The 22742-nt window shown below is 38.0% G+C and overlaps 5 protein-coding genes across 5 annotated transcripts; 2 read left to right on the plus strand and 3 right to left on the minus strand.

Annotated features, from left to right (window-relative positions):
* Window positions 1-1659: 1659 nt before the first annotated feature.
* On the plus strand, window positions 1660-2667 carry LOC106298192 (gibberellin 3-beta-dioxygenase 2-like). The gene is made up of 4 exons (XM_013734268.1): window positions 1660-1746; window positions 1797-1890; window positions 1994-2013; window positions 2236-2667. Exons 1-4 carry the CDS (start codon window positions 1660-1662, stop codon window positions 2665-2667), a joined length of 633 nt encoding a protein of 210 aa, XP_013589722.1.
* Window positions 2668-3586: 919 nt separating this feature from the next.
* On the minus strand, window positions 3587-5321 carry LOC106300043 (molybdate transporter 2). The gene has a single exon (XM_013736092.1). It carries the CDS (start codon window positions 5206-5208, stop codon window positions 3829-3831), a length of 1380 nt encoding a protein of 459 aa, XP_013591546.1. The 5' UTR covers window positions 5209-5321; the 3' UTR covers window positions 3587-3828.
* Window positions 5322-5562: 241 nt separating this feature from the next.
* Window positions 5563-8041, minus strand: LOC106300042 (ADP,ATP carrier protein 1, chloroplastic). Its single transcript, XM_013736091.1, has 5 exons — window positions 7271-8041; window positions 6860-7114; window positions 6641-6784; window positions 6205-6552; window positions 5563-6124 (listed from the first exon to the last, which is right to left on the minus strand). The coding sequence occupies exons 1-5, from the start codon at window positions 8039-8041 to the stop codon at window positions 5795-5797; spliced, it is 1848 nt and encodes a 615-aa protein (XP_013591545.1). The 3' UTR covers window positions 5563-5794.
* Window positions 8042-14164: 6123 nt separating this feature from the next.
* LOC106299215 lies at window positions 14165-15706 on the plus strand. The gene is made up of 3 exons (XM_013735339.1): window positions 14165-14381; window positions 14471-14968; window positions 15050-15706. The coding sequence occupies exons 1-3, from the start codon at window positions 14303-14305 to the stop codon at window positions 15583-15585; spliced, it is 1113 nt and encodes a 370-aa protein (XP_013590793.1). The 5' UTR covers window positions 14165-14302; the 3' UTR covers window positions 15586-15706.
* Window positions 15707-16978: 1272 nt separating this feature from the next.
* On the minus strand, window positions 16979-18140 carry LOC106298193. The gene is made up of 2 exons (XM_013734269.1): window positions 18079-18140; window positions 16979-17702 (listed from the first exon to the last, which is right to left on the minus strand). The coding sequence occupies exon 2, from the start codon at window positions 17690-17692 to the stop codon at window positions 16979-16981; it is 714 nt and encodes a 237-aa protein (XP_013589723.1). The 5' UTR covers window positions 17693-17702; window positions 18079-18140.
* Between the last annotated feature and the right edge of the window lie 4602 nt (window positions 18141-22742).

The following is a 22742-nucleotide window of genomic DNA, read 5'->3' on the forward strand; positions in this document are numbered from 1 at the left end:
TTTATTTTATTATTAAATGATATTTTTTACTCATATGGTTTTAAAATCATGTGTATCTTCTTATAATAAAAATGTTAAACCATTGATCATTAATTTTTAACATAATAATTTTAATAGTTTTAGTCATTTATTGTCGTTTTTAAAAATTCAAAATATAACATATACGAAAAAATCTAAATTTTACTTTTATAGCTAATTTGATTGTTTAAGTTGTTATCAAATCTTTATTATTAAAATCATTAATTGTCATATATATATTAGTCATTTATGGTAATTCCGTAGGTTTTATTTAAGGAAAGAAAATAGCATATCATATCATTATATCATATAGTTTGACCAACTTATGTATGTAACAACATATAAAAATCGAATGTGGACCTACTTATTTTTCAATTGAATGTAATTGACTACCTAATTGAGTGTCACCTATGCATTGGGCCTATTTTAATTAATACAAAATTGAGATTACCTCTTTTCAAATGTTTTTCAATTAATATATAGGGGATTACTTATCAAAATAATGTTTTCCATTCAATAAACGCCAAATAGGCCTTTTAATTTGTATATCAGCCCATTTGTAAAAAAATATTGGATTAGCTTTATTCGATGCAAGTGTTTTGTGAGTAGAAGACTGCAAAGGAAAGTTAGAGCTTCAGTTATAGTGGTGTAAGTATTCATGACCGTCATGCGGGTGACCCCAGTTCGAGTTCGATCCCCTGCAACGCCATTTTATACAGGATTAATATGTTTGTTGTGAGATGTCTTCCAAACTGCATTTTATGTGATCTGCCGGGAAGGCAAATAAAGAAAGCATGGAGAACCACCAAAGACACCGGCTCCGCTATCCAAATGGCAGAGTGGTCGAGTGGGGGATGCGTTAATTCAGGGAACCTGGGTTCAAATCCCCTTCTAAACCTAATGAAATCAAATATTTTTTTGAGGAACCCGGAACCGATGAATGTTAAATATGTATATGTGATGTATTAATACGATGAATCATACATAGCAGAGTGGTTGAGTGGGAGATAGGTAATTGTGGGTAACCCGGGTTCGAATCCCACGGGCTTAATTTCCACGTAATCATCTGTTAAGTCTACGTAAGACTCCATCAAAATTTGACTAATGGAGACACGGTCAATGTATGAATTTACAGAAAAGTGTTGGTTGACGTATGAAATTTGAATATAATTGGAGTTGAAGTATGTTTTAGCACATGGTGTGAGTGTATGTACTGATCGGGACCGCTACCCCTTGTTGATGTATGAGTTGGCCGTTTTCCCGGAGGTAAAGGTAATAGACAATGTTGTGATCAAATCCTCTTGAATTTGAAAATTTCAATATCTGAAGGAAGGAAGGAAAATAAAGTTCGATGATTTAGCATTATTGGCCGTAAATGGTCCCGGATCTAAATTTGATATAAACCCGAATAAAACCATTTTACGTGGCTTCTATCCTCTTATAATCAATATCAATCTGAGAACAGTTGAGGTTTTTTTGTAGTGTGCTAATAATATCTATGTTAGCTGGATGCAATGTAAAGGATGGGTTATGTATGTGTGTGTTTCAGGTGGCGAGTGATGTGTTAACATTGAAAATGTGGCTAGGAGAACAGAAGGGTACAGTAGAGACGATCTGACAAACGTGTGCAGGTACGCGTCAATGAACGGGATGAGGCGTAAGACAGCAGGGAAAACGAGGAATGAGATAAAGAACATGTCAAAGGAAGATATCTCTAACGATCCTATGGCAATGGCGTGATTTTGAATGTGATAGAAGTGTTGATGTGCATGGAGCAGTGGCTCAAATGTGAGATTAGACTCAAAGGAAAAGGAATCGCAAGAAAGGAACAAATACTTAAGCTGCTAGAAGAGGAAAATGCTCTTATGAGAAGTATAATTTCTGGTTTCTAATCTCTTTAATCTTTATGTCCATTGTCATTATGTTTTTTAGTTGGTTTACACTTTTAATGACCTTCGCTGTTTTTGTTTTTCAGAATTTGAACCTGTGTTTCAAGTTTGAATGTTGCTGATTGCGGCTGTTGGAGAATAAGTATCAGTTTGTTGTTGTGTTTGCCTTCTTGTTGCCTAGTTGGTTAGTTCTTATTCTTTTGGCTTTTTGCATTTGCACTTGATCAGTTTAAATTTTTTTATGTCTACTTATGTTAAAATATGTATATATTTGTATATATTTTAACATAAAATTTGTATATATTTTATGTTAAAACTTGTGTGTTAGTCTTATGTTCTGAAATTTGTACTTGGGTACAATCGGTTTCTACAATCTACTCTCATGACCATACTGTACCAGAACAACACCGCTGGCCTACAGGTTTTCAGGGATGACGTGGGCTGGATCACCGTGCCACCTGTCCCTGGCTCACTAGTGGTGAACGTGGGCGACTTACTGCACATATTGACGAACGGAATATTCCGGAGCGTTCTTCACCGAGCTAGGGTTAACCACCTCCGATCTCGCTTCTCCATGGCTTACCTGTGGGGTCCACCTTCTGATCAAATGATCTCTCCGCTTCCCAAACTGGTTAATCCTCTGCAGTCTCCTCTTTACCCATCTCTCACTTGGAAACAGTACCTTGCAACCAAAGCTATCCATTTTAATCAGTCTCTTTCCTTTATTAGAAACTGTCTGTCTTTAGACCAAATCTCTTGATGTTTACTTTTTCTACTGGCTATAGTGTACAGTTTTAATTGAATCTCCTTAGTTTTCTAGTGTTTATTTAATTAAAAAAAAAAAAAAAAAAAAAAAACTAAAGTTGCAAATCAAACGCATATATATTTTATTCATACATTATTACATTGACACTTGGATAAACATGCATGCATTCATTGCGGCGGCGATGAGTAATCACCGATCAGAGGGGTTGGTTGGTTGAAGCCGCAGTAGATGTGGAGAAGATCTTCGCTGGATTTCTTCATGGAGTTGAGGTACGTCGTGCTCGAAAGGAGTGTAGCGGAGGATATTCATGAAGCTCTTATCAGTATGCGATACACAAAACCCGTGTTTGCTTCCCCGTTTCTCTGTCTCCTCCTGTAACTCAGCATCCTCAACAGGTATCATCAAGATGTCTCGCCGAGTGTTTCTCCTCGTCAACCCCGTAGCTCTCGTACAACATCCTCATCACTGTCTGGCCTAGCTCCGCTAGTGCCATTGCGTACCTATGTGTGGTCTGACTGCAGATATCAAACATTTGAGCTCAGATGTATCGACAAATACGAAATGGAATCAGAAAGCTCCTCCATTGCTTTTCGGACGCAGTTTTTGATCGTAATCCAGTGACTCGTTCCTGGCACTAGTTTTTATCGCGGGAAAAGTCGAGGATTGGTAAGCATTGTGAGTCCATTGGAGTAGATAACCAAAAGGTGTTATTAGGTAGGTAGGTGATGACGACCTTAAAGATTAGTCTACAATTTAAACTTAAAGAGTACTTTAGCGTTCTATTTATACAAATAGGTAAGCAGTATATACCAAGTTCACCAGTGAGTGCAAAAACGATCCTTTGTAGAAGGGACAATCGTTAAGAGAGATCCGGTTTTGGCTCTTTTTATTTTGCTGCTTTCTTTAGTTTAAAGATTCTTAATTTATACACTTTTATTATATAAACATATTGGTTAAGGGTTTAACATTCTTTGCGCAAAATCGAAACAATACACTCTTGGAATTTAAAAATCAAGGGACCGCGTAAAAACAGAGCGATAAGGGTTCCAACCTTGCAAACAGAATGAGCTAAGGTTGAATTGAGGCTGAGGCAGCAACTGAGAGAAAGACGAATTGGCTGCCATCAAATTTTGAATATTCAGACCTCAAGGTAAGTTAGGCCACATGAGAAGCTGTTTCGGAATCATCATTTGACCGGGAAAACAGAGCAACCGAGGAAGAGTCTAGCGTTCTTAGCTTCAGTAGCAAGTAAAGAACAACGCCACACCCAAACCCTAGGGCTGCGCTTGAGCCTGTCATTGACACGGCAGCGCAGACCAGCATGATAAACGAATCTTCTTTCGTGTTCATATCTTTGGAAGCCATGGCAAGTTCGATCCCTGCGAACAGCAAGAGAACCCCCAGTATTCCAATCGGAAACTGGCTCAGAATCCTCACAAAAGAGTTCCCAAACACCAAACCCACAATCAGTTTCCCTACACCCAGAAAGATAACCGACAAACCACTCCTTGCGCCGAACCGATACTGCCCAGCTAAACCACCAGCACCGTGACAAACCGGCATTGCGCCAAACCAGCACCCGATTAAGTTCATCACACCAACGCTTACGGAGACTGTAGTAGCTGATAGTTCCTTGTCGAACAAGTCATTGGATAATTTACAGACAGCGATCACAGAGTTAAGCACAGAGAGTGGAATCTGAGGAATCGCCGCCCTTACAAACCCGACCTTCCAATCCTCCCAAGTGATTTTCAGGATCTTGAACTTTGACGGACCAAATTTAAGGTCTTTGAAGATGGAAGGATCGCGTATGAAACAGAGCACTAACCCGACAAGGAAGACAATTAACGCAGATGGAATCGAAGAGAGAAAACGCAGTCTCCTCCGGTGGCGAGATTGCGTTTCGTTGCTGGAACTCTCGGCGAAATCTCCATCTCCGGCGCAGTCTCTGTCGGTGCCGGAGCCGGTGGACAAAATGATGAAGAGAAGAGCAGCAAGAGCCAAGATAAGGCCGTCGAGGCCGAGCCAGGAGCGGGGAGAAGAGGAGGGCTTGAGAGTGGCAGTGTCGTAATCATACCTGACGTATTTGATGGCGGTGAAGGCGAACTGAAGACCCTGAGAAAGCTGGACGCCTCGTACCACCGGGAGAGGGATGATGTTGTATAGGAAAGACATGGCTCCGGTGGCGCCGAGGAGGAGGAGCGTGGCGGCGGTGGATGCTCCGGCGGCGGCGATCTGAGAAGGGGTGAGATGCGGGGTCTCGGAGACGGCGACGGCGGCGATGGATTTCATGGGCTGGACGGGCATAGGGATGTCGAAGAGGAGGCCTGTGGCGATGTTGTAGAATCCTGTGAAGATGAGAGTGGCGGAGAGATCGAGATTCGAGACTAGTGTCAGGGTTAGGACGATGGGGATGAAGGTGCCAAGATCACCGACGGCACCTGAGAGTTCAGAGGAAAGAGGGTTCTTGAGGCGGAGACGACGGCGGAGCCACCCGCATCGGCCGGGGAGAAGAGGAGTGGTTGTTGTCTCCATGATTGGTTCTCTTCTCTGTGTTGGACAAAACTATTTTTTAAATATATTGGGAATCGTCCACCCCGGAGAAGTTGGATAAAAGACGGCTCTTCACACAGTCGACGAGTCGTTATTGTTAAAAATAGTTTTGTCCAACCATCAACCATCTTAAATATATATATTATTTGCATCTTTTGTCCTTTTCAATATTTTAGAATTGCGCTGAGGGCCCTTACATCTAGATTCGACTGATGTTGTCCGGACAAAATTTAAAGCTCTTGGTCTTCTCTCGCTATGCCCACAGAATATCTCATATGAAAGTATACCTAACTTCACGCATACTTATTTCTTACCATGAATTTTTTTCTGAGTAAGAACTAAATCTAGCTTATTGATGTTATGACTTAACAATACACACAAATTTTATCATGGAACACACTTATAACGTAAAGACCAAATTGAACTGAAAAGAATGGGCTACAGACTAAAAAAAGAGTGGTGGTGCAAAAGAGAGATTGTTTGAGAGATTGGTCTTTTCTCACTCTCAAAATCTTATTTTTCGATTTCATCCTTCATTCCTTTCCCCCTAAAAACCAAAAGCTCTCTTCTATATGTTGGTGGGAGCTGATTTCTCAGGTGAACTGCTTGAAGATTCTCCAAGGGAACCTTCATCTTGAGACACAACAGGGATCTTCACCGACGAAGCTCTCTCCATTTCCTTCTCCAGCTCTTCCTCAGACCTCAAAGCGTTGAACTGTCCCTCCAGCGACTTAGCTGCAGCTAACCACGCAGTGACAATCACCAACAATATCATTCCTAGGTAGGGCGTTGAATTGGCTAGTGATCCAAATGATAAGATCATGAACTGCTGTATCAGAGCACCCCCTGATTTCCCCAACGGGTTGCATACCACGTCAATCGCAGCTTTCCCTTTGACCTGCAACAATTGGCACATCATCAACCTAATGAACACACAACTTATCTCTTCAACATGGATTCTCTTAAAATTTAGCAAACCTTGGTATCCTCATCCAAGGGGATATAGGCCATCTCTTTACAGGGATCGAACAAGCTGTACTTGGCACTCTTGCTGAATATATTCTGAAGGGCACCAACATAGACAGCTGCAAGTAGCGGAGTCATACCAAGCTTGGCAACAAGTGGTGCGAATGGGCCGCCAAACAGTATCAGGGAGAAGAAGGCAACGCCAGTCAATAGCAGAACAGTTGGGGTGATCTTTGCTGCTACTCCCCAGCCATATTTATCAAATACGTATTGGCTGAGAAGCATCATCGTGAATGTTGCAATACCGGTGCAGGTTGAGAAGTCCCCCATAAATGCTGAGTACTCGTTCGGGCTAGGAAACTGCACTCAGAGTATTATTAAGAAGGAATTTTAAAAAAAGCTAAGCATTGTGAATGCAAGGACGATAGATGAGGAGCTAGTATATTACCTCAGCTTTAAGCTTTGATTTCCAAGTGACTTCCACAAGGTTGATACTAATACCATACGCCACCACTAAAGTAGCAAGATCCCTTATGTATGGTGATGACACCAAGAACTTCAAGCTCTCCATCGTTCCCATCTTCGGTTTGTTCTGTAAAAGGAGAAAACAAATCAGAAGAGTCCTACTACTCATAAGCTGCAAAAAGAAAACAGAACAAACAGTTACCTTCTTCTTCTGGCTACGGGCAGGAAGCGGAACATATGTATTAACCCACCAATAGAGGAAACAGATGGCAAGTCCCATCCCAACCACAATGCTCATCATGGCTTTCAGTGAAACTGCCCATCCGTCAACTCCAGGACCAAGATTCTTTCTCAAGTTAGAGAAGTATTTCACCGTTCTTCCAGAGAAAATGAGCGCAACGTTGGCTCCAAGTCCGAATAAAGGATAGAATTTCTTGGCTTCATCCACAGTTGTTATCTGCAAGAGAGATTGAACAAATGCTACTATGAAACTCACAAAACACTGGCTTGTAAAACATTATAACAAACTCAGCTGCAACCAAAGAGTATTCCAACAACCAAACATGTCATTTCAAACCAACAAGATCACAATCGACAGAGCAGTATAGGTCACCTGATTAGCAAAGCCCCAGAAGAGAACAGAAATGACGACACTACCCCAAAGCTCAGCCATGACATAAAACAAACAGAAACTCCAAATCCTCAGGATAGCAAGAGGACCCATGAACCTTGGGCCGAGAGTGGCGAGGAGCTTATCAGCAAGAGCTTCGGGGTGAATATAGTTGCTGAGAGGGTACATGACGAAACCGAAGGCCCCAAAGTAGAGGATGAAAGGGATGATAACGGTGTAAAAGAGAGCCTTTTTGGAGAGAACATTGGAGAGCTTGGTGTAGAGGAGCATGAAGCCAATGGCCATAGGGAGATTGACCCACGTCTTCAAGAAAGGTATAATCTCAGCTGAGCTCCCTTTCGCAGTCACCACCAAGACGTCCTTCGTGTCCCTCAGGATTGTGTAGTTGAACAGAATGCAAAAGAACATCAACCCTAAAGGTATTATCTTTTTCAAGGTCGTGACCTCCACGCCGAAGATCTTCGGCGACGCTGAAATCGCCGCCGTGTCGCCTTCGCCGGCGGACGCTGCCTCCGCCTTGCATATGAACTCGGTGCTTCTCGCCTTGTGGGAAATGGAAATCCCGGGAAGGGTTGGCTCCAAGGATTGAAATTTCTGGTGGCCGTTAGAGGATAGAGACAAGGCAGGTGGATTTCTCCGTTTGGAGGCGAAAAGTCTGTGCTTTAAGCCGTGGGATGGCTGGAGAAGGCTCCTCACTCCGATGGGTTTGGCGGGTAAGGAGAGAAGTCCTCTGGTTTGTATCACGGTTGCCATCTCCCTCTCTCTCGCTCTACCTCTTCAACAAAATACACAAAGAGAAATGTGAGAGGAGGATTGAGATAGAGAGATGATAAAGGAGTGGAAAGAATATAGTTTCTCTCTCGCCAATGAGGACATATTTACAATTGTGGTAAAGTTGTACAAAGGATTGGTTTTCCGCACCTGTAAAATGTTGCTGGAAGCTCACTGTGTCTTAATTATACTCGATAAGCTAATCTTTCGGATTAAAGTAAATAAATGACTGACTGGTCTCGGGAAAGATGAAACCATGTGATTCTCTTTAAAAAAATGGGTCTGGAGCGAAGGTGATAATCTCCATTTCATAAGTCACACACGACCGTAATGACCTCCTAATTACGGGGCATTACTACTAATGAGGGTCTGTTGTTGGTGGCTATGACTTTTCTTCTTCTTTTGCGTTAGGTGGCCAATCTCTATATTACTTTACCTAAATTGAATCACGTGTCTATTAAGTATTAAATAAATACTAGTTCATGTTTTCACATGGAGTTTGAAGCAGTGCTTAATGTTTTATACAATTTTAGTCCATTAGTTTGCGTATCAACGTAAAACAAAATATATATTACATTCCAGTGAAAATATTTATGTGATCAAAGGTTAAAAAAAAAACAAGATAGATTTGGATTTATCATCTTCCTTGATTGGTGGATAATCAACTAGTCATCCACACTCCATTGTTTTGATGTCAATTTCTTCCCTTTTCAAACGTAAAAGAATTTGCATCCTCCTCCTCCTCCTCCAAGTTGACCGCGACCGCTCCCAAAATAAAGATGTCAAAAGAATTAAGATGACCAAACTTTTATATATTTTAGTGGAACTTTTTGGTCATTTTGAGCATTTTCTATGTTTGCTTTCGCCATGGTATGATTCTATTCCAATGGACCAGTTAGAAAACATATATGCGATCCACCCCCAGTTATACATATTCGTTGAAAAGGTTTTAAGGTGGTTTCAAATTTCCAAGAGGCGCATCTATCTAGCTAGCCTAGTGACGATGATGCGTCGTGTGCTTCAATGAAAGAGACGGCTCCGACTGTCAATGTTTCAACTTGCGAAAGAATTATCCAAGGGGAAAGGCATGCAGCGTTTTGCTAGCTGGCTGCTGCCTCCATTCTCAGTTTTCTCTTCTTCTTTTTTCGTGTGAGAAACATTACAGTAGGACCCAATCAGACTTAACCTTTTACTACAACCCAACGGTAATGAGATCGTCCACGTGGGGAAATGACAATAGTTATTGATATAAGCGCAACGAGGCACTTTTTACACAGAGATGCAGTAGCATTACATATTAGACACTGTCCTCGTCTGTGTGTGTGTGGTGACAAATGCTAATAGAAAGAAACAACGGTGTTTCATGGATACACGTCATCACCTTCCTTTACATGCATGTGTCTTTAACACCTTGAGCTTTCCGGCTAATAAGATATTTCTCTCTTTTGTCTTTTCACTTCCTATGAAAAAAAAACAAAATTCTTGTGACGGCTCTGTATTTGCCACGCCATTTTCAAGACTCTTTTTATAGAAAATTATAATATCTTAGCTTAGGTGACTTGCATGGTTTACTATAAAACCTTTTTACCATTTCATAATTTACTATTGAAGTTTTACGTGTTGCTAATAGCTAGGCAAATACACTAAATAGTATGTTTTTTTTTTTTGAACATATCTATACTATTAAAGCAGAGTCTTTTTTACCTTAATCTGACTTTTTTTTTACTAACATTGCATGTTTCATTAAGGGCAATCAAGTAATATTAATAACACATCTATATTGGGTCATTTTTTTCGGATCCAACCCACATCAGATCTCTTTTGGGCCATTTGGGCCGATTAAGAAATCAGATTCAATTTTCACATATTTTTTTCCTTTGGGCCATTGAGTCCAAGTTCAAATAATTTTTTTTCAACCATTCTTAATTATTATTTTTTTTTATTTTCTTAATATAATTTAAGCATTCATAAAAAAATTGAATTTTTTCATTGAAAAGTATATAATTTTTTTTATTAAAATATTAACCACATAATAAAATTAATTTATCAGAGTTATACCAACTTAATTCATTAAAGAAATAAATTTTAATTTTTCAAACATAAATAGTCATTTAAAATGAAATACAATAAATAAAGATAAAAAGTTTAAGTCTTTTATAAAATAAAACACAAATATATGAAAATATGATATTTACTAAATATTTGTCAATTGAAAAAAAAAATAATAATAAACCCGCCTCAAAATCTAGTTTTTCATATTAAGAGCAAAATGGGAATAGAAAACATACAAGCCCATGGCTTCGGTTTGTTTTTTGAGTCTCAGCCCAGTTAGTAGTAACCCAAATCAAGAATCATTAGATAACCGCTAAGAGCCCAAATATTAGAAAGAAGGTAATTTGTCTTTGCAAAAGACGGTGGAGAAGACCCGACGATCAGAATTGTTCAAGGCAACCACTGTAGCATCATTACGGAGGAGACAGTTGGGTTCGTTTCTCTGAAAGAAAGTATCTTGTCTCTAATTTGGCGATCAATCCGGCAGATCAAAGCATCTGAGGAGCGGAAGACGTCTCTATGTAGGCGAGCATTACGCTCAGACCAAACCCAGTAGAGACAAGCTTGCCAGCAGAGAATTGTTAAGTGTCCTTTAGGCGATCCATGGTTAAGCCCTAGCAACTGGTTCATCACTCTGCTCCAATCGCGTTCCGGATTAAGATCGCATCGAGATGCCAATACACTCCAGATTCCCCAAGAGAAAGGACAATCAAAATACAGGTGATCGCGTGATTCAGAAGTTGAGTTACAGAGAAGGCACATCGGAGAGGATTGGAGTCCCCAGCTAATAATTCTATATCTCGTCGGACATTTGTCAAGAACAAATAACTAAGCGAGAAAGCTATGTCTTGGGATACCTTTCTTATTCCATATGATATGGTACCACGGCACTGAACGTCCTTGCGATCGAAGCTGGGCCGGATTAACATTGTTATGAGCCTAGGACAAAAAAAAAATTTTAACCCTCTAAAATTTATATTTAGATAATGTTTAAAATAATTTTAAAATTTAATCAGTAATATTTTATATATTTCGTGATGAAATAAAACTATATGCATAGCGAATATTTTTGGGTTTTTTTCAATTATATTTATTATATTTATAATTTTTGTTATATAAAAATATAGATTTTTTAAAAAAAATTGGGTCCCTTAACTATTATTATACGGGGGACACGGGTTTGGTTCCGGGGCGGTCGCACCGCTTGTCCCCCCTCCTCAGCCGGCCCTGGATCAAAGGTGAGCGTATAGTTTTCCAGTAGAGTATCTCTGAGTTGTTCTCCCATCAATTTCCCATTCATAATAATCTTCTTCTTCATTCAACGGGATGGTAGTGAGAACAGCATGTACCTGAACCTGAGATTCCGAACGCGCCGGTGGTAAATACTAAACAGTATGTGTGTTCTATATAAATGAATAGTGTTCTTGGTTAATAATTTCGGGTTGGTCGCAGTGCCGGTCTTGAACCCATTCCTACGATACATACGTATGGGGCCCATAATTTTTTAACTCTTTGAAACCAATTTTTCATTGTTGTTTGATGTCGAAGTGAATAAACTTGTGGAATTGTCTAAAAACAAAGAACAAAACTAGATCTTAAATATCTCACTATCTAATATGAAATTAATAAGAAGATAAGAATAGTTAATCAAACTTCAATAAACAAGACTTAAAGAAAAATAAAACTAAAAGGCATAGAGATTTGTTATTAACTTTTTTGTTATTTAGTTTTCATATTTATTTGATTGAAGTATAGGGAAAACATAAAAAAAAAACTAATTGGTTTGGCTATATTGTGGATTAAAAGACATGATTAAAACCTATAGCTATATAAATTTGTTAGATGAATTTCTAAGAAAAACAAATAAAAAGGTTTGATAATTTCTTGTTAATTATAAGGATGCTATAAATTTATTTTGTTGCATAACAAAACTTTACTAATTTTAGTTTTTGTGTTATTTGGGGTCTCAATAATTAGTTTCGTATTGGACCTCAAATATCTCGGGTTTGGTACTGGTTGGTCGAGAAATTTAGATGTTTAGTTAGGACCGTTTACAAACAGAGTAATCTTCATTTCTAGGAAAGCTCATCTATATTATTATTTGCAAAATAATTTTTCGCATTCGAGTTCTCACGTTAAAAGTTGGACTGGTTAATGTCATTGTTATACTTAATGAATTTTACATATTTTTATCATATAATTAAAAACGAATTTTACATTAATAATATTAGACTTTTTAAAAATAAGATAATCCTTATATATTGTGTTGTTATCTTGAAATAATAATTTTATTATAAATTTTTTAAAAAAATAAGATAGAAAATAATTTATAATTAAATACTAATAAAAACATACCAATAGTATGATGTTTGATTTAATTTTTTTGAAAACATAAATAATAAATTATCATATTGGTTTATTATTGAATATAACATAAATTGATAATTATTCACAAGAAAATTATGTTTGCGTATGCGGGTAAACCACCCTTTACCTTGAACCATTTGGTTTCACGAGTCACTACTTGTACCGTAGTCTTCGTCAAGCCCCCTAATCATTTAACCCTTTACCTTGAACCATTTGGTTTCACGAGTCACTACTTGTACCATAGTCTTCGTCAAGCCCCCTAATCAACGGCGGGAGATAATAATGGTTTACAAAGCACGTGAAATTTAATTATTAATTAAATTATACAGGCTTCTATTAACAAAGCCCGATAATAACTATATAAGTAAGCCCAAATAAAGCCTAAACATCTGGCCTGAGAATGCTAACCCCTGATATTTGGAAGTAAGTAAATATATATATTTTTTTCTTTTTCTTGCTGTGACAGCGTGAACCTTTCTATATTTACTTAGAGCATGATTAACTGAGATTTTTAAAGTGAGGTTCTTAACGTTAAGGTGAGCTTCTTAGTGGAATATAAAAAACCGTTTCTTAATTTTTAACTAAAAAAAACTAAGAACCGGCTCCAAGAGTTCTCCATTAATCATGCTCTTAGACCATGATTAACCCGGGATTCTTAGAGTGAGATTCTTAACAGAAATTAAGAAACAGTTTCTTAACTTTTGCTAAGAACTTCATCCTAAGAATCCAGGCTAAGATGCTGTTATATAGTTCAAGATATCGATAATTGCGAGAAGTCAAAACTCTCTAGCCTCCTTGCATGTGCTTCTCTCCTCCAACTATTTTCGTAATATATGTCATGCCACGTACATAAAATTAAAGATCTTAATGTTTTCAATTAAAAAAATAAAGATCTTAATGTTCCCTATCTACTAAAGAATTTTACACAGCAATATCTTGCTCTTGTATTGTGTACTTAATCCCCTATACATCTTCCAGATGCTTTTTTCATTACATAACTAATAATTTCAACACAAATAATAATGACACTAATTGCTAAGAAAACTAAAACTTATGTCTTGTAAGTTAGTTTTATTGGGATGAGTTGGATTGTGATAGACTAATCTCCAACATTTTGGAATATTAATGGTGGAAGCTTCTAATGCGGTAGAGTCGGCAGTCGTGCCTGCACCAGAAAACAACATATCCCTCTTCACGTGTTCCTACTTCCTCCCAGTGTGATCATTATTTTACATTTATCATGTATCATTGGTTCATTTTGACTTCATCTTTTAGTATGTATTTTTCTTCCAACCAACAGCATATAAATATTCGTGGCAATATAGGTTAATGGACCATGTTGCGTTATATACGAAAACAGAATATAACAGACATTAATACATAGGCTATAGTTATTTTAGTATGCTAATGATCAATCGTCATGACATCTCAAAGATGCATTATTTCAATATTTTTTCAAATCATGTCATTATATATAGCTAAAAGCTGATAAAATAATGGGTTTTTTTTGTCAACAAAACTTTAGTAGTATAACTGTTTGAAACAATCGAGATCTTAATAATATAATCCTTGTTAAAAGAAATTAAAAAAAATGCATTGAAGAAACCGAGTTCCTAATCACGAAGTCAATGTTTCCTGAGCTAGCTGTATGTGTCTAGGTAGCATCTAACATACAGAAACCAGGAGGATGCTTCCAGTGGCATTCATCAAACCGGTGTTATCCTCACAAACTCAAACCCATAAAACCCCCCATCTTTCGCTACTCTTTTGAGATATATTAATTCACCATCTTCCATACTCATCTCTCACCCGAGATAAGCCACAATGTACCAAGAAGTCGTACTTCTCTTAACTCTACTATGCGTTTCTTCCAGTGTTGTCATATCGGGCCCGATCAGTGATGGTAGTGTAACTCCAAAGCTCATCATCTAACACACTATTTTTGTTAAGTTCTCAAATCTCTAACAAATTATTCATGGTTGGTGGTTTCAGGTTTATTACCAAACGGTAATTTCGAGAAGGGTCCGAAGCCATCCCAACTGAAAGGATCCGTTATTAAGGGACGAACCGCCGTGCCTAACTGGGAAATAACCGGTTTCGTGGAGTACATTAAAGCTGGTCAGAAACAAGACGACATGGTCCTGGTCGTACCGGAAGGCTCCTCCGCCGTAAGATTAGGCAACGAGGCCTCCATCTCCCAAAAAATCTCAGTCCGCTCAGGCCGTCTGTACTCGATTACGTTCAGCGCCGCTCGAACATGCGCTCAGGACGAGCGGCTCAACATCTCCGTCACTCATGAGTCCGGTGTCATTCCTATCCAGACCATGTACGGCAGCGATGGTTGGGACTCCTACTCATGGGCTTTTAAAGCTGGTGGATCCGAAATAGAGATCAGGATCCATAATCCGGGTCGTGAGGAGCACCCGGCTTGTGGACCATTGATCGACGCCATCGGTATCAAGGCTTTGTTCCCTCCCAGGTTCTCCGGAAGTAAGTAAACCGGAAACAAGTCATATGTGTTATAGCAAAAACCGAAACATGTTGATTTTATTTTGATATATGTTTTTTCAGATAATTTGATAAAGAACGGAAATTTCGAAGAAGGACCTTACGTGTTCGCCAAGGCAAAATGGGGAGTACTGATACCACCTTTCATCGAGGACGATAACAGCCCGTTGCCTGGTTGGAAGATCGAGTCTCTTAAGGCCGTTAAGTACGTGGACAAGGCTCATTTCTTCGTCCCTGAGGGACACCGAGCCATAGAGCTAGTTGGAGGCAAAGAGAGTGCCGTTTCTCAGATAGTGAGGACGTCGTCACTCAACAAATTCTACGCCCTCGGTTTCAACGTAGGAGACGCAAGAGACGCTTGCGAGGGACCAATGGCAGTGGAGGCGTTCGCTGGAGGGAGGAAGATCCTGGTGGAGTACGCGTCTAAGGGTAAAGGCGGGTTTAAACAAGGGAGGCTTGTGTTCAAGGCTGTGTCTGCGAGGACTCGTGTCACTTTTCTCAGCACGTTTTACCATATGAAGAATGATCACTCTGGCTCGCTATGTGGTCCGGTTATAGATGACGTCAGGCTAGTGGCGGTTAGGACACTTGGAGGATGAGACCGGATCATGTTCTAACTACCTTATGGTTTAAAGTCAAATGTACGGGATCATAGTAAAATGGTTGATTGTAATGTAATTTTGTTTCAAGATTTACATAATAAAATTCAAAATGGATAAATCTCTCTTGTTTTTCAACCTATGGGTTTTGCACACGTCATATTCAATGAAAAAAGAAAGATTAATTTTCGAAATTGGGAGTATAAAAAATGCGGGAAAACCTGGCACGTACAAAAAAAAAAAAAAACGTCGCACGGGCCAAGTCGTAGGTCATGAGGAGAAGAATCATTTAATGGAATCTGAAATCAAGCTCGCGGCACTCCTCCTCCGTTTCCGCTTATGGTTAGGTTTTGTCTCGCCAAATGGGCTTCGCTGCAGATCTGGATTGATTGTCTATGAATCTGAATGGCATTGTTTAGAGACGTCGATTGATTGATTGATTAGTGGATTTGACATATAGGCTGCGGTTAGATCGTGAAACTGGGTTTTTGGTAAATGATGGAAGGGATTGATTGAATTTGTTTTCACTCGAAAGAAGCCGAATTGCAGGTTAGGTTGGATTGGATGATGATGAAATGAAATGCTACTCGGGGCTGGGAGGGAGACTAGATTGAGATTGTTTCTTGCTTTAATCTGCTATCTATTTTCCATTACCCTTTTTATAGATAATATATATCATCAGATAGCACTCTTGATTTGATTCTGATTGCTCTGCTCGATATAGACTGAAGGGTCCTTTCGGACAAATGTTAGTGTGTGATTGAAAGAGAATATTAGAGACTAAAGCTCTCTCTCTCTCTCTCTCTCTCTGAGATTCTTGTCTGACTGTTATCACCTTATTATTTTATTGTCTTCTCTCCTTCTGTAGTCATGAGAATATTTGGTGAAGAAGGCAAGTCTTGCTCTCATTATGCATGACCACCTCCGTAGAGCGACAGGGAGAGAGATAAGTATATGATGAGTTTTGATTTGTATTCTCAACGGCAGAGGATGAGCATGACCTTGTCTGGTTTTGAGTGCCTGCCCTGTCTGTTCACACTACTTTAAGGTAACCTTCTCTTTAATCTACAAGTAGACTTAGTTCCATAAACCGACCAGCGGATATGGGTTTCATGATTAATAGCTTCAAGTGGTTGGTCCCTGACGGACATGGCGTTGACCACCACTGAACTCATACAACTGATAATCTAGTGTCTAATAAAGAGTGTGTTGGCTTCTGAAGAGAAGCCCCCTTGGCTTTCTCTTTTGTCCATCTTCCTCCTGTTTGCAAATAACTGAGCGGTTTCTTTTTGCATTTTATTTCATTATAAACATTAACTTTTCATCAACAAAAAAAAACTATTACACTTCAAAAAACTTTGAACAACATTCAAATTTTTGGGTTCTGAATTCTTCAGGAGGGAGTCCAACTGGGAACTATGCCCATCGCTTGAGTATCCACTCTTGTTGGCATGTGAGTCAAAGCAGCAAAGAAATAGTTCCGCACTACTCCATTCACGCTGATCTGAATCACCGGATGACGAGGAAGCTGATGATGCACGGGGGTATTATGCGGAAGACCCGCTGCAGTCATGATTTCAGTGTACTCAGCAGCTCTCTGCATCTCATCCCACGCCCGCTCTCTCACTGGGTCGACCAAGGGTCTGCTGTAACGGGGATGATCAGCTTTCAAGTGCTTCTCTATCTGAGTGTAAGTCCCCGAGAAGGTGCAGCCGTCAAAAGCGCAGCACCTCGGTTTAGCATTCAAATATCTCCTTGCAGCCGACACCTTGATCGTCTCTTTAACCTCTCCTCTGCAGTTAGGACAGCGTATGGCCTTGGTTGAGCGGCTCCTGTTTTTTCTGCAGTACTGCTTGAAACAATTGGAGTGACGACCACTGGTGTCGCACATGTAAGTACAGCACCCCTTGGAGAAAGAAGAGCACTTCAAGAGGACGGCATTGTGTGGAGGTTCCATGCAGATTACACACTTGATGTCCTCCCACTCGCCTGGGCCTTGAGTCTGGATAGGCGACTCAGGTTGGATCTCTCTTTGAGTCCTTGAAGAGCGAAGCGGGTATGGTGACACTCTTGTCATGTTGCTTGGCACTGGTCTCTCCTTGGGCATTTCTCCCCTTCTGCTAAATCATATTAAATCAATTTCAAAACCTTTTCTTTTAAGGCTCGAATCAATCTTGTACACAGATATGTTTAAGCAAAAAAAAAAAAAACAACAACAGCACGGTTGGATGAACAAAATAATTGAAATAAAACACTTTATCACCCAAACAAACAAACCAGTAATAAATTGTTTTCGGATGATCATCTCTCATTAACGACGTCACCACCGCATTCTTATTCAGAATCACAATTCGGACCGAAAACGGATTATACTATTCGATCATAGTAATCTAACCAAAGATTATCATTCTTCTGATCAGACCCACAAAGTACACAATTTCATCAGATCGGACGATGAGACAAATAAAACAAGAGCATAACATTGATTTTTACCTTAGATTCGGATTAATTATTGATTTTTCTTTCTCTCATATAGAGTTTGGTCTGAAGCGGTGAATGGTGAGTGCCTGTTTGTGTGAGTTCTGTCTTCCTTTTATAAGCTGCCTCCGTCTGTTCCAATTTACCATCCTACCCCTCTGTTTCTCTCTAGTCTCCACCCTTTCCTCTTCTTTACTTTTGCCAATGACAGCCAAAATTGTCTTTTCTTTGTTGACAATTATGGAGTTTCCCTACAATGGGATGACCAAAAGCAAAGAAATCACCTTCTTTTGTTTGTAAACAATTTGAAAATAGATGTATATCTTTTCAATAAAATGTATCTTCTTATCAAACTAACTAACAACTGATAAAAGGAAAAAATAACTATACAAATCTCACTCTTTCTTATTATTTATTAAACAAATGAATCCAATTACAGTTATTGTACTTTAAATATGAATCTTTTAAATATTTCACAAGAGTTTTAATTAGATTTTATATATTTAATACGGCGCTCCCAATAGTCAAAACTACTAAATAATAATTTATTACTCACACATATATATTTTACATTTTAACATAAATTATATTGTGCTTATACTAGTCAATTTTTTTAAGAGAATATTATTACTTCCATTAGTATTTTACTAATGTTTTCTTTATATAATACTTTTGGAAATGGTCGAACAAATGGTAAAATGAAAATAATAATATATCTCATTTTAAGAAGCTTAGATATATAAATTAAATATATTTAATAATAAATGTTATTTTAAGAGTTTATCTTAAAAAGAATCGTATAATTTTTTTTACTGATCATAATAACCAAAATACCAGACAACAATTCGATACTCCTATATATTTTTTTTTATTTTACTAACATCCAACTAGTAGTATTTTTTTTTTGAGAAAATAAATTATTAGTCACACTCGTATTTTACTTACGGCACTAAACTCAGTGTATGAGTTTTGAAAAGGATTAATTAGCTTAATATATAAACTCAGCGCCATGTTTTTAACTTTTGTAAAATTATATAAAATTGTATTACTTTTTTACTTAATACATATTTTATTTTAATGCAAATCATTTGGTATCAACGTTTTTGTTTTAAAACTAGATGTTGATATTAGTAAAAAAATAGTAAGTAGCCTTATTTTAATAATTTTTAACTTGTTCAGTTAATATTTTTTACAAAGTTACATAGGTATAAGTTTCCTAATTGTAACGATATTAAATATCAAATATCATTTTCCTAAATACAATTTATGGTAATTAATAAAAGTTATTATCCAGATTCAAACAAAAATGGAGCTTCCTAAAGAAATGGCTGGATGAACAAATCAATACATATACCAAAATGTACTAACCTTTGACTGTATAACTTCTGCAACCTTGCCAAAATATTGATATTGAATCGTTTTTTTGTATTTAATGTCTTTCTTTCTGTTTATGTATCAGTGGACCACCATAATTGATTGTGGTTGCCCCCTGGATGAGAACATATTCGAGTTGGGCTCGTAAAGTAGAAAAGAAAGATATAATCTGGGAACTTAACGGCCCACTAGAAGGCCTTGTATGATTTATTATTGTTTTAACAGCAAGAGGATAACGTATTCTGTGTTAGGGCTAGGCTCAGAAAAATGGAAAGCTGTAAGACCGTGTGATCAATCTGAGCCCATCCACCTCAGTGTCTTTAAGATCAATCAACCTCGACAACGACATGCCCATGTTATCCAAAGATTCACAATTCAATCTTCTTCTTTTTTTCTGTGAAAACAATTTAATCTTTCGAAACAACGTTTTTCTACAATCTAACTCCATTAGTTCATGATCAAAATGGACCATTTAGAAAAAATGCAATGAGTCAACAACTTGATCTCCATACCAAGAAAAGCATCAAGTATCTGAAACTAATGAGAGACCAAAGAAACTACGAAAATAGTGTTTGCTTATATGAATATCTCAAGAGACCAGAGACAGCACACTGACACTCATCATCGTATCACAGTTTCAGTCATTCCAAAACCCTTACGATTCCCAAACTTGCATCATCGCTATCCAGGTAATCTAAGCACCCTTCCCTCAGATTATGATTTATATTTGGCACTATTTTTTGTCCATTAAACATGCTAGGGGAGGTCATGAATTCAACGTTTATACCAATTTGAATTTGCAACTGAATCATCCTTCCTTGTACCTTTGTTGTTAGTTGTTACCCTCTGACCATCCATCCATAGCTAATAGGCCTCACGTCTATTCTCTCAACTTGTAAGTTTTTTTTGGTAATCATATTAAACTCAACTTGTAAGTAATACCTTATGTAATAGGCTGTGCATTCAAAATATTTATTTATTAATATTAATTATAAATCACTGCATTGTTTTTCTTGTGTTTTAGTTTTGTACTCATGATATTGAATTCTGATAGATTATTATTCATCATTCAACTACTTTAACTAAAACCAGTTTAATTATGAAATTTTTATTTAGGCGGAAAGTAAATATACTTTTGTAATCAATTCTTTCAAGTTTCAAGTCTTTTTACATGCACTACCACCTACCAAAATCAAGATACTACATATTAGGTATAGAGGACCAATCATATTGAAAAATTATTTTTGTAATAACATTCTAAATCATTCAATTATTTATCACGTACTGGCATCTATAAATGATCAGAAACGTACGTACATAGTGGATGATTATGCACGTATCTTTTTCTTCTTCAAAGCTTCCAGAGAAACCCTTAAAACGTTATTATCTACTGAATGCACTGAATATCATAGGGTGACAAAAGAAACAGAGCCCCCGCCAGTTGATAAAAGCATGAGAGTGATGATGAACGTGAAGCACTCAGATCTCCCGCTGCTTGCCGTATAAAAAAACATGATTAACCCGGAGTTCTTAGGACGGAGTTCTTATCGGAAGTTAAGAAACTGTTTATTAACTTTTAACTAAAAAAACTAAGAACCGGTTCTTAACGGTTCTTAAATAAGGACTTTAAGAACCGGTTCTTAATTTTTTTAGTTAAAAGTTAAGAAATAGTTTATTAACTTCCGATAAGAACTCCACTCTAAGAATCCCTGGTTAATCATGGGATCTCCGTTCGTCAGCTAAAATCTAAAAAACGTGTCGAGCATTGTCTCGATCTGAGATTAACACTGTAGCTGACAGTTACTTTTAGCATTTGTTTCTATCTCTTGCTTCACCCAGCACCGTCAGTTTTTCTGTAAGAAACTATGTACTGATGGGGACAAAAGGGTGGGACGTGGGTTCCACACTTGCCCAACTGGTTATGGTCAACGTGTCAAAGTATCAGAGGCCAAGGGTTTTCTGCGATCTTTATCTATCAATCTATGGTCCCGTTAGAATTATAATTTCTCATTGTTTTTCTCTTGGATGGTGTCGACTTGAGACCAATAATATATACACTTATCATTTACAGTCGTCTAAATTAATTATGCGGCTATATAAGACCCACACTAGACTCCATATTATCAATAGACTCATAAATGGTTTTAGTTTAATGGAGTTTTTAATATAAAACAATTAACAGAGTGATCATCATGTTATTGAGAAGCACATCTGCTCCGATACTGAACTCGTGGCTTCCACAACACTGCTCGAGAGAATCATCTCCGGAGCCCGAGTCACAGCTCCAACGCCGAAACAGATCGTTGTCTATTCTCTCTTCAAAGTCCATAGACAGACACACAGGGGAGCTGTTGCACCAAACTCTCTCTGTGCACAAGGAGAGTGTTCATAAATCAAGTAACAAGGAAAACGACAGCAATGACGTAATATCACGCAGGCAGCGCAGGTCATCTTTAGATGAAAGTTCCCATGGAACAGCTTACCGGAAAAAGATTTTGGATCCTTCGTCGACCTTTTTAATGGAGAGGCTATTCTCGAGCTCTGGACAAGGAGAGAAGGTTTGTGATGATGATGATGATGGTCTGGAGACTCTTGTGAGTGGTGGTAGTGGTATGGGAAGCAGCGGTGGCAAGATATGTACGGGAGGCGGTGTCGGTGGAAGCGGCGTTGACGGCGGTGGAAGTGAGGACGCCACCGATGTGTATTACCGCGAGATGATCAACTTGAATCCTGGAAACTCTATTTTGACCGGAAACTACGCCAAGTTCTTGAAAGAGGTAATAGTTGAGTATAAATTTGGTCAAGAACTAAAAAAAAAAGTATTTCTTATCTTTTTTATACAGGATATTTTAGTAGAAACCATCCACGTGTAAAATATGTATTGCGTAGATATTAACAAAATAAAAAAAAAATGTTTAGTTTCAGGGAATATAGGTGTTAAAAAAAGTTTTCAGGGAATATAGAGAGTAAACAATACTCAATCAGTGGACAAAAAAAATACACTCCATCTTTGATAAAATATGTATTTATGTATATATATACGTGTATATTTGATTTATGTATACATGAACAGGTGAGAGGAGACATGAAGAGAGCAGAAGAGTACTGTGAAAGAGTAATTTTAGGGAACACCAACGATGGAAACGTTCTCTCGCTGTACGCGGATCTCATTTTGCATAACCATGGTGATCGTAAAAGAGCACACTCTTATTTCCAACAAGCTGCCCAAATGTCCCCCGACGATTGGTAATTTTGAAACATCTACTTTATATAACCATATTATAGTTTAAGGATAGTTATTTAAT

The sequence above is a fragment of the Brassica oleracea genome, chromosome C6 (assembly GCF_000695525.1).
Source record: "Brassica oleracea var. oleracea cultivar TO1000 chromosome C6, BOL, whole genome shotgun sequence".
Lineage (NCBI taxonomy): Eukaryota > Viridiplantae > Streptophyta > Magnoliopsida > Brassicales > Brassicaceae > Brassica > Brassica oleracea.

What these genes read in the sequence shown, in the direction of transcription:
- LOC106300043 (XM_013736092.1), bottom strand. Translation starts at nt 5,208, where the DNA reads ATGGAGACAACAACCACTCCTCTTCTCCCCGGCCGATGCGGGTGGCTC.
- LOC106300042 (XM_013736091.1), bottom strand. Translation starts at nt 8,041, where the DNA reads ATGGCAACCGTGATACAAACCAGAGGACTTCTCTCCTTACCCGCCAAA. An exon ending in CCCGTAGCCAGAAGAAGAAG is followed by an intron (nt 6,785 to 6,859) that starts GTAACTGTTTGT and finishes CTCCTTTTACAG; the next exon opens with AACAAACCGAAGATGGGAAC. An exon ending in CCTTGGATGAGGATACCAAG is followed by an intron (nt 6,125 to 6,204) that starts GTTTGCTAAATT and finishes CAATTGTTGCAG; the next exon opens with GTCAAAGGGAAAGCTGCGAT.
- LOC106299215 (XM_013735339.1), top strand. Translation starts at nt 14,303, where the DNA reads ATGTACCAAGAAGTCGTACTTCTCTTAACTCTACTATGCGTTTCTTCC. An exon ending in ATCGGGCCCGATCAGTGATG is followed by an intron (nt 14,382 to 14,470) that starts GTAGTGTAACTC and finishes TGGTGGTTTCAG; the next exon opens with GTTTATTACCAAACGGTAAT. An exon ending in CCCTCCCAGGTTCTCCGGAA is followed by an intron (nt 14,969 to 15,049) that starts GTAAGTAAACCG and finishes ATGTTTTTTCAG; the next exon opens with ATAATTTGATAAAGAACGGA.
- LOC106298192 (XM_013734268.1), top strand. Translation starts at nt 1,660, where the DNA reads ATGAACGGGATGAGGCGTAAGACAGCAGGGAAAACGAGGAATGAGATA. An exon ending in ATATCTCTAACGATCCTATG is followed by an intron (nt 1,747 to 1,796) that starts GCAATGGCGTGA and finishes TGCATGGAGCAG; the next exon opens with TGGCTCAAATGTGAGATTAG. An exon ending in GGAAAATGCTCTTATGAGAA is followed by an intron (nt 1,891 to 1,993) that starts GTATAATTTCTG and finishes TTTGTTTTTCAG; the next exon opens with AATTTGAACCTGTGTTTCAA.
- LOC106298193 (XM_013734269.1), bottom strand. Translation starts at nt 17,692, where the DNA reads ATGCCCAAGGAGAGACCAGTGCCAAGCAACATGACAAGAGTGTCACCA.